General features: G+C 49.3%; 1 protein-coding gene across 1 annotated transcript; it reads left to right on the top strand.

The window, feature by feature from the left end:
• Nucleotides 1-476: 476 nt before the first annotated feature.
• Nucleotides 477-3,063, top strand: LOC136507187 (luminal-binding protein-like). Its single transcript, XM_066501986.1, has 3 exons — nucleotides 477-577; nucleotides 2,293-2,553; nucleotides 2,685-3,063. Exons 1-3 carry the CDS (start codon nucleotides 477-479, stop codon nucleotides 3,061-3,063), a joined length of 741 nt encoding a protein of 246 aa, XP_066358083.1.
• The last annotated feature ends 8,041 nt before the right edge of the window (nucleotides 3,064-11,104 follow it).

Below are 11,104 nucleotides of genomic sequence, written 5' to 3'. Positions count from 1 at the left end.
TTCGCAGGCCATAGGGCTAGACCTGGTGGTTCTCCATCGAGGCTTCGTACTCGGAGAGCCGGAGACCCGTCGTGGAGGCTAGCCGGCGACGAGTGGAGCGCCCTTCAGGAGTAGATATGACCACGAGATCTGTACCAAGTCGTGTAGGACAACTGGTCCAAGCTGGTCGGGTAGATCTGTTGTGGGGAGCGGTTACCTGCTCGTTAGGTTGACTTTGAATCGTACTTACCAGAGCTAGGGTTTTAGCGAGTTTGGTGCCGACCCGATTGATGGAGTTGAGCAGGTCGGTGTTGTCGATATGCTTCCCTTTGTAGCGGGGAAGCGGACGATGAGTCGTCGGCATGGCTGAAGATGATGTAGGCGTGGTCGGAGCTAGATGTACCATGGTCGGAGCCGTACCCATTGTGGTCGGAGCCGTAGCCGATGTAGGTGAAGCAGTGGTCGGCGCAGACTGAATCCACGCCTCCTCCGTGGTCATGGCGATGAAGTCGTCGGAGCCGGTGGTCCAGGTGATCTGGCCGACGGTGAACTTGAGGACGTTCAGCGTTGCCATGGAGGCGGAGACGATGACCATCTTGTTTGCTTGGAGAGCAGTACGCACACCCCCTACCTGGCGCGCCACTGTCGACGAAATATGGTCGGCAGTCTACCTAGGGGTATGCCCAAGGTAGTAGATTGTCGGCAGACAGATGCGCAAGCCACAAACAAGACGGTGACGCAAGACAGACACGAGGTTTTATCCAGGTTCGGCCGCCAAGAAGGCGTAACACCTACGTCCTGCGTCTGATTTGTATTGCTGTATGTCAATGAGAGATGCTTTTTAGAGGGATCCCCTGCCCGCCTTATATAGTCCGGGGCAGGGTTACAGATCTGGAAACCAATCCTAGTCAGTTACAATTGCCATATATGGCCAGATAAGGATTCCTATTCTAACCGACCAGGATCCTGCTTGATTGCCAAATCCGCCTTGACTCCTTGTGCGGGACTCCGATCAGGTTGGCTGGGCCACACGTCGTCTTTCGGGTGGATCGGACCCATCGATCCGGGCCGGCCCAAGCTTAGCCGTAAGGGTATAGGGGTTAATACCCCCATAGGGAGTGAGGGAGAGGAGCTAGGAGAGATGGAGAAAGAGAGTGAGGTAGAGGATACGGCGGTGCCATTACCTCGATCTTGCCCGCGCCGCTAGATCCGCCGTCGCCCTATCCCGTCGTGGCCCTGTGAACCGCCGTGGGCGCCTCCATGCGCGCCACCGAGTCGGGCGCCACCGCGCCCTGCTAACGGAAGGAGAGGAAGGACGACGGGGAGGGAGGGGGTGCGACGGAAGGAGAGGGAGGGAGGTGCGCACAAGGACGACGGAGAGGGTGCGACGGAAGGAGAGGGAAGGAGGTGCGGACTTGTTCGGTCTTCAGTGGGAGGGAGTGGCTAAGGCAGAAAGGGAGACTGGGAGTGAAACCCTAAAGACTACGTATTTATATGTGAAGACGGCTATTGGGCTTCGTTGGGCCTTTTGGACCATGGCCTTAACCGAGGCAGGTCTCATAGGACGCCCACCACAGTAAATCCATTTACCGTGGCGGACGTCCTAAGACGTTCGCATCGAAAAATACCATGGCGGGCAAAAATGCTCGCCATGGTAAATAAAAAATGCCCGCCGCGGTAAATCGTGGGATTTACCGCAGCGGGCAAAAATAGGAGCCCGCCACGGAGTGCAAAAGTGGAACGCTGCGCAAAATCGTTTTCGTAGTAGTGAGCCTAACTCGGCCTATATAACCGATCGTGGCAAAAAGGGCTTTGGGCCTGGGAACAGAAACCGAAGAGGCCTAGTAATTCTCTCGTCCAACAATGGCTGCTGGCGGTCGCCGCCCGGCGGCAACTCTGCCGGCGGTGCTTATCCTCGTATGTGTGCTTAGCCTCGGCGTCCAGGCTCCAAATGCTCCCTGACGAGGACCCGAGTACGTATACCCGGACAGCAGGCCGAGGGAGTTCTGGTAGATTGGTACCGGCGCGGAGAAGTGATCGTCATCGATCTAGGCAACACCTAGGCCCCGTTTAGCAAGGCTTCTCCATCGGCTTCAGGAGTCGTTTGGAGCCGTTTTCTGCCAAACGGGGTAAAATGAAACAGCTCCATCGATGAAGCCCCTAAAAACGTGCTCTCACAGAGCTTTGGGGTGGAAAGGAGCCAAAAATAGTGGCTTCTCCCGGCTTCACCTCATCCTATATGGCGTTCTGTGAGAGCATATTTTAAGGAACTCTATATGTGGAGCTGTTTTACCAAACAATTTACCAAAACAGCTCTATCTCCACTGATAGAGCTGTTCATGGAGCTGAAGCCCCCCAAAATAGCTTCCTTGGTGAAGTAGAGCCGTGCCAAACGGGGCCCTACTCTTGCGTCGCCGGCTACACCGGCTCCGGCAAGACGACCGACAACGACGACACCATGTTCCAGTTGTGCATCCCCTCATGGGTCGCCTTCACCGACAACGGCACTGCACTCGTCGGCGAGGCCGCCAAGAACCACGCCGCCGCCGACCCCGAGGCCGCCATGCATCTTCGGTTTCAAACGCTTGCTCGGGCTACGTACGGTACCTTTTCACTAAAACCAATACATATATACTAGGTTATATATAATTGATTGATGGATTCATGATTAGTGTGTGTATCATCATTCGATCTGTTAATAATAGGCGAACCCGCTGGCACGACGAGGACATCATGCAGGGAGCCATCCAGCGCGTGCCGTACAAGATCGGTACAAGAGACTATGACACGACGATCATCCAAGTGATGGCCAGCGATGGTTCAGTGATCAAGCAGCTCGAGTTCAGCGAGGTCGCGTCCATGGTAGTGGCTGAGCTCAAGAACAAGGCCGAGGAGTACCTAGGCCGCACGGTCGAGTACGCCGTCATGACCGTCCCATTTCATTTCGCCGAGACGCACAGGGGCGCGGCCGAGTACGCCGGCAAGATGGCTGGGCTGGACGTTGTCTGGACGGTCACAGAGCAGACCGCCGCTGCCGACGCTCACGATCTGCGCACTGTAACAACCCAAAAATCCATACACTAAAAATATCAACTACAAAAATTTTCTTAAAACTCTCATGTGTTAATAAGTGTCATATATAGAAACCCAACTAAAGAGATGCATTAGGTCTAACCCTAACCCAAGTCAACACATAAGCATAGCATGTCATTTGTTAATTATGTTTATTTAATTTCTAACAAATAAAGTGTTGCATACATTGTTAACTCAAAATTGTGATTTGGATTTTCATTTGCTTTATGTTATGCTTAACAACTCCTTTAAAAAAATACACCATAAAGTAATTATTACTCAAACCAAAGAATAAAGATTTAAAGAGAAAACTAATTCTATTTTTGTATAACAAAATCCACACCTATTTTTGTTATACAAAATAGCTAAATAAATTCCTAATATTTATAAAAGAATGTTGTAGGCCACATATCTAAAACTCCAATGAATAAGGTGCACCAATTTGGAATTCAAATTTCAAACCAAATTTGAATTCAAACAAAGAAGAAGAAAAGAAAAAAACAGAAAAAGAAAGGAAAGGAGGAAGCCTCGCTGCAGCCCAGGCCTGCTCGGCTTCGCGGCCCAGCAAGCCCCACCACGCCCGCCTTCCACCCAGCGCGCGCACGCGGCCCACGAGCCGGCCCAGCACACCGCTCACGCCCACGCGCTCGTTCGCTTCGCCTGCTGTCGCTGCCACACAGGCCCCACACGTCAGCCACTCCAGCCAAAGTGTCGTCTTCCTCCCCCACGCCGATCACACCTCCGACCAAGCCCCGATCGGCGTGGCAGGTGCGGGCCAGGGGGTCACGCGAATCTCCTAGCCTTGTCTCCTTAGCGCCGCGCCCACGCAACCTCCGCGCCAACCACCCACGCCCGCGATGCCGTTCGATGCCAACAGCGCATCACCAGCCGTCAGCCATTGGAGCTTGGAGCTCGGCTATAAAAGCCCTAGCCCCGGGAGCCCTAGCGCCTTCTCATCACCCCGCCGCCACTTTGTGGCCGTCCACATCACACCCGAGCCAAGAGAGAAGAGAGGGAGGAGGGAGAAGGAGGCACCATCGGAGCACCACTGAAGCCGTCGGAGCAGGAGACGACGCCACGATCGGCTACAGCAGCGCTGCATGGCTTCCGGAGCTACACGGCCTCGAACCGCCACTGCATCACCACCCTATCGCCTTCGACACCAACGGTGAGCCCTCACTGCTAAGACACCTCCTAGCCACTAGACGCCGTAGCAGAGCATGCGCACGCCGCGCTCCCGACGCTGCCGTCATGGCGCGGCCACCGCTTGCGCACCCGGCCGCCTCACCGTACTAGGACGCAGCCGTAACACCACTAGGACGCCCGGAGGGTAGCCGCGTAGCCCGAGGCCCTATTAGCCGACCACAGCACCCCGGCCACGAGCACCGAACCTCGGCCGGAGCTCCGCCATGCACCATCACCGCGCGCGGACTCCGCCACGTCTTTTGGTCACCGTCGACACTTGTCCCGGTTGCCCGCTGGCCGTATGAAAGGGAACAGGGCACCAAGACCCTTGGAACGGCTCCTAGCTGCCCCACCGGCAAGCACCGCCACGACCAAGCCACCGACCGCCGTGGCCAGTGCCCTGGAAAGCCCCGGCCGCCACCTAGACCCCACCGTCGTAGTCACCATGGCGTGGGGAAGCTTTTCCCCTCCTCAATTGGACACCAGCGCCGCTATGGGAGCTCGCCAGTGAAATCACCACCGGCAGAAGCACGGTGGGAGTGGAAGTAGGGGAATTCCCCTCACTAGCCACACGCACATGCACCCGACGCACGTGGACCATAGAGAGAGAGAAGAAGAAGGGTCGACGCGGTTCACTAGAAGGAGAAGCAGTCCACCGTAGACCGGTGCATGCGTCCACCGTGGACCGCAAGCCGTAGACCATAGCCCAGTGGAGGCCCAAGGTCATGACGTGGCTGCGCCTCAGCATGCCACGTGGTGGGCCAAGCCCAGCCCAAAATCCAGCCCGTATCTAGGCCCAACCGGCCCAGTTCGGACCCGGTCCGTGTTGACCATTGACCGGTCAACGTTGACTATTGACCTAGCCCCACATGTCAGTGGCACAGACACTCTGGACCCACATGTCAGATGGTGACGTCATGCTGACATCACGCGGGACCCACCTGTTAGTAGCAACACAGCCAAGGTGACGTCATGCTGACGTCACTGTGATGTCAGCTGCTGACGTCAGTAGTCCTGGCCCCACATGTCAGTGACCCTGCCGATGGGGAACCCTACGGGCCCCCCATAGACCATACTGCAGGGAGGTAGGCCTTGGTAACAAGGCCTACAGCCCAATCGCCAAGAAGAACGCGGAGCAAAGCAACGTGCAAAATCAAAACTCCAACTCAAACTATACAAGGAAAGGCGTCCGAAGCGTAGCTTAGGACTCTGACCTTGTATCCGAATAGGACACAAACAATGCCTCTCAGCGCCTGGACTATAAAGGGTTGGTGAGGGTACCCATTGTAAGAGGAGAACGCATACCCGATACTCAAAGCAATACAACGCAAACAGGCTAACGCCAAAACTGGACGTAAGGTTATTACTCGACCAAGTCGAGGGCCTGAACCAGTATAAATCATGAGTCTCTTTGCGTAACCATCGAATTCCGCTATTCGCCGAAGCCCGAACAACTGTCCCGGGTACCCCCGTGGCAGGCTATCGGTGGTAAAACATCGACAGCTGGCACGCCAGGTAGGGGCTTTCAATGAATTTTTTCTTGAGAGTTCGACGGACCTCAACCTCAAGATGACCTTTTCGGCGGGAACAACCTTTGTCTTCAGATCCTGGATCTACAAGGCTGACGGCGACGGCAAGCTTCGTACCCGTCTCCGAGAAGAAAAAGAATTCGATGACGAAGTTCAATACAAACTCGCCGAGAAGATGACGAAACTCTCAACTTCGGATACAACTCGGAATAAGGAAGAAAGGCGGATACGAAACCGACTCTAAAAAAGAGATACAACCCGATTCCAAGACAATCTTCACGGCACAAGAGCCAAGCCTAATTGGACTCAGAGACACAACAATGATCGTGAAGGGATACGACCCGTACAACTCAAAGAAGAACTTGGGAACTTACGGACTGCGCAACGCGGCATCAGTCTATCAACACTTTACCCAAAACAAGATGAACTCAGCAAGAAGAATACTCCTGGAGGGAGCACAAGAAGGGATGATCATGACAGTGACCCGCAAGATTGTGTGGTGCATTGGCCAGGTTCTTTCACCTCAAGCAAAGTCCAGACTGGCACGCACGTTGAAGAACTACCTTATCAAGAGGGAAAAGAACTCGGATCCAGTTCAGAAGCTACAGACAGCTCAACCAAACGAAGGATGGAATACCGTACAAGAAGAGCTCGGAAGAGGTATACTGTATACATGGCGGAGCAGTTAGAACAACCTTTGGAACCACCACAGATACCAGATATAAAATCTTCAGACGAATCAGAAGGCAACATCTCGCCAGATGAGAAAAGCGACAGCAACGAAAATGATGAGCAAAGACTAGCAAGGCTAAAGAAGAACAAATTGAAAGCTAGAAGGAGGAACCGGGCTAAACAAAGGAAGCAAGTCTGGAATAAATACAAAGCGGAGCTAACGGAATACAACAGAAAGAAGGCGGAAAAAGAAGCCACAAAAATACAAAAAGGGAAAGAATTGAAGAATTAACAAAGGAGTTGTACACCCTCACGAATAACGGGAAAGCAAAGGAAGACCAGAAGAAAGAAGTCGGGGGATCAGAAAAACAACCCGGCGAAGAAATTCCACAGGAGCCACAAAGGGAGCAGCCACCCAAAAAATTGAATTTTCAAAGGATAGGACCAGTAGAAAGTGCTGATATCAATGGAAGGAAGGAACACTACTCAAAGCAACAAGAAAGAGACAAACCAGAATTGAGCCAACGCTACCAAGAAATATCAAGAAGATTTGACAAAGAAGATGACTACGGAGAGTCTGAGTTAAAAGAAGACAGGTCTTATTACAGAAGGGCAAGATCGCCAGATTACGGAAGAATGGAACCATACGACAGATTCCCTTGTTTCACAGGAAGACTACAAACTTTAAAGCTACCACACAAGTTTAAACCAGCAAATCATTCCAAGTATGATGGCAAAGTCGAACCAAGACAATGGCTAAGGGTTTACTCCCAATCTATTGAATTAGCTGGAGGAGACTGACGACATCAAGGCTCTATTCTTCCCAATGGCCCTCGAAGCAATGCCACTACAATGGTTTGACAAATTGAGGCCAAGATCAATCAGGTATTGGGAAGACTTGCAAGAAGCTTTCTGCAACAACTTCGCAGGCATTATTACCCATCCAATGACTGCAGCCGAATTGAAAGGAGTAAAGCAAAGGAGAGGAGAAAGTCTAAGGGAATACTATAGAAGATTTGGAGAATTCAGGGCTCAAGTCCATGACATTACTGATAGGGAGGTGATAGAGGCCTTTGTAGAAGGAATCTGGGCAAACTGGCAATACAAGGACTATTTCAATGAGAACCCAAGAACAAATGAAGACTTCAAGAGGGTTGTTGAGAAGCTAATTTCGTCAGAAGAAAGAACTCGACACAGATTTGCTAGGGACAACCCAGAGAATAGAAGACCCGATTACAGACAGCAAGACAAAAGACCAAGGCAGGACAATATGGTGGCAACCACAGACAATAAAAGAAGATACAATGGCAACGGCAATGATAGCAATGGTAGCAATCACAATGGCAACTACAACAATAGCAACAACCGTAACAACAGCGGTTACAACTAGTAATAGCAACTATCAGAGTAACAACTACCGAGGAAGAGCGTCGGAAAACATAGAAAACATATCAGTGTCACATACACCCTAGGGGCCTAGACACAAGTTAGTTGAATGCAGCACTTTTCAGCGGCAATTCATGAAGAGAGAAAATAGGAATCAAAACAACTCGGAGCCAAAGCAAGAAGAATCCAAGAAGGAGGAAAAGAGAGCTGAAGGAGATTATCAAGAACCCCAATGCCAATTAGCGGTGATATTTTAGGTGTTCCTAACACACGAAGCAAAAGACAAGAGAAACTAGCTCACAGAGCCATCATGGCAGCTGAACCAGCCATCCCAAGATATCTAGATTGGTTCAGAGTACCCCATCCACTTCACTAAGAGAAGACCAATGGACCAGTGCAGCAAACGCAGGATGCTACCCACTGGTACTGGGTCCGACTATCGCAGGAGTAGCAGTAACTAAAGTACTCATCGATGGAGGAGCCGGGCTTAACATAATTTTCGCAGATACTCTCAAAAGGATGAATCTAGATTGTGAAGGTCTAATGAACACCCACAAGCACACCATTCTATGGAATAGTACCTGGCAGAGCAGCTATGCCCCTTGGACAGATAACCCTACCCGTCACCTTTGGCACACCAGACAAATACCGGATAGAATTCATCAAATTCGAAGTTGCAGACTTTGAATCATGCTACCACGCAATACTTGGGAGACCAGCTTTAACAAAATACATGGTAGTACCACATTATCCATACCTACTGCTCAAGATGCCAACAACAAAGGGCGTATTATCATTGAAAGGAGATCTAAAGAAAGCACATGATTGCGACGTACAAGCAGTACAAATATCCGAAAGATTACAAGATATAAAGGAAGGAAAGGAGATTGTAATGCTGGCCAACGAAATGAACCCAGATGAGATTAAGATACCGGCTAAGAAGCCAAGCAACTTCGCACCACCAAAAGAAGCCGCTACCAAGACTATTGACCTACTGACTGGTGATCCAGAGAAGACGGCAATCATCAGTGCAAATCTCGACCCCAAATAGGAACTCGCGCTCACCAACTTTCTTCGGGACAACAAAGATATTTTCGCTTGGAAGCCAGCAGACATGCCAGGGGTCCCAAGGGAGTTGGCTGAGCACATAATTGATGTGAACAAAGGGTCCAAACCTATTAAGCAGAAGTTACGAAGATTCGCTCTAGACAGAAAAGCAGCAATCAAAAAAGAGATCACCAAGCTCATGGCAGTAGGATTCATCAGAGAAATAATCAACCCGGATTGGCTTGCCAACCCGGTCCTAGTAGAGAAGAAGAATTCAAAAGAATGGCGCATGTGCATCGACTACACAGACCTCAACAAACATTGCTCAAAAGATCCATATGTCCCACCAAGGATTGATCAAATCATCGACTCGACTAGTAGGATCAGCTCTGTTATCCTTTCTAGATTGCTATTCAGGCTATCATCAAATATCCTTAAGAGAAGAAGACCAAAGCAAGACTTCGTTCATTACACCCTTTGGGGCATATTGCTATAAATCAATGCCTTTTGGGCTAAAAATGCAGGGGCAACATATCAAAGAGCAATTCAAACTTGCTTGGGGAGTCAAGTCAGAAGAAATGCAGAAGCATACATTGATGATGTAGTAATCAAGACAAAAGAACCCGGATCATTGATAGAAGACCTCGAGGAGACTTTCAAGAATCTAAAAGCATGGCAGTGGAAGCTAAACCCCACAAAGTGTGTTTTTGGGGTACCATCAGGACAACTACTCAGGTTTCTAGTCAGTAACCGAGGAATTGAAGCAAGTACAAAGCAGGTTAAAGCCATCATGGATATGAAACCTCCAAAGAAAGTTAAAGACATACAGAAGCTTATAGGATGCATGGCAAGCACTCAACAGATTCATCTCCCGACTAGGAGAAAAAGGGCTACCTTTCTTCAAATTATTGAAAAAGGTAGGAAAATTTTGAATGGACAGAAGAGGCAGAAGAAGCATTCCAAAAGTTAAAAGAATACTTGGCATCATCACCAGTAATGACACCACCAAAAGACAAAGAGGACATGATGCTATACATTACAACAACCAAGAACGTTGTCAGCATAGCAATTGTGGTTGAGAGAGAAGAACCCAGACATGCATACAAAATGCAAAGACCAGTCTATTACATAAGCGAAGTACTAACAGAATCAAAAGTGAGATACCCACACATGCAAAAACTACTTTATGCAGTGTTGATATCATCAAGAAAGCTAAGACATTATTTCCATGAACACAAGATTACAGTGGTAACCAATTTTCCACTTCAAGACATTCTACGCAACAAAGATGCAACAGGTCGGATATCAAAATGGGTAGTAGAACTCGGTGCTCTCAACCTAGACTTCAAACCAAGAACAGCAATCAAATCTCAAGCATTATCCGACTTTATTGCTGAATGGATAGAAATCAGTCAAAAAGAACCCGAACCAATACTTGATCATTGGAGAATGTATTTTGACAGTTCCCTAAAGTTAGGAGGAGCTGGAGCAGGAGTACTATTCATATCACCAGAAGGGAGACAATTAAAATATGTGCTACAAATACTTTGGCAGGCAACTAACAATGAGGCAGAATACGAAGCATTAATACACTGTCTAAGAGTTGCAAGCTCGCTTGGGATCAAAAGACTACTTGTCTACGGTGATTCAGCTATAGTAATCAATCAAGTCAACAAGGATTGGGATTGTACAAAAGATAATATGGATGCGTACTGTGCAGAAGTCAGAAAATTGGAGAAAATTTTCCAAGGGCTCGAAATCCATCATGTACTAAGAGATTCTAACGTTGCAGCAGATGTGCTAGCCAAATTAGGATCAGATAGAGCAAAAGTACCACCCGGTATATTTGTGGAAGAACTCACAGCCCCATCCATCAAACAACTCGGAAACATAGAAAAAGAGAAGGAGACAACAGATCCAATGGAAATAGATCAAGCAGAAGAACCAGACCAGTCAAGACAAATCATGGTCATACAAAGTGATTGGAGACAAACATACATTGATTTTATCAAAGAGAAGAAACTACTCGAAGACAAAGCAGAAGCAACTCGGGTTGTACGAAGAAGCAAAAACTACGTTCTGGTGGGGGATAAACTATACAAAAGAGCAGCATCATCAGGAGTACTGCTTAAATGTGTTCCGATAGATAAAGGAAAGGAAATCTTGGATGAAATCCACTCAGGATGCTGTGAAAATCATGCAGCCTCTAGGACACTAGTCGGCAAAGCATTCAG

Source organism: Miscanthus floridulus, chromosome 15 (genome assembly GCF_019320115.1).
Source record: "Miscanthus floridulus cultivar M001 chromosome 15, ASM1932011v1, whole genome shotgun sequence".
Classification (NCBI taxonomy): Eukaryota; Viridiplantae; Streptophyta; class Magnoliopsida; order Poales; family Poaceae; genus Miscanthus; species Miscanthus floridulus.
The sequence above is the reverse complement of the archived record's forward strand: the minus strand, read 5'-3'. Positions and strand labels throughout refer to the sequence as shown.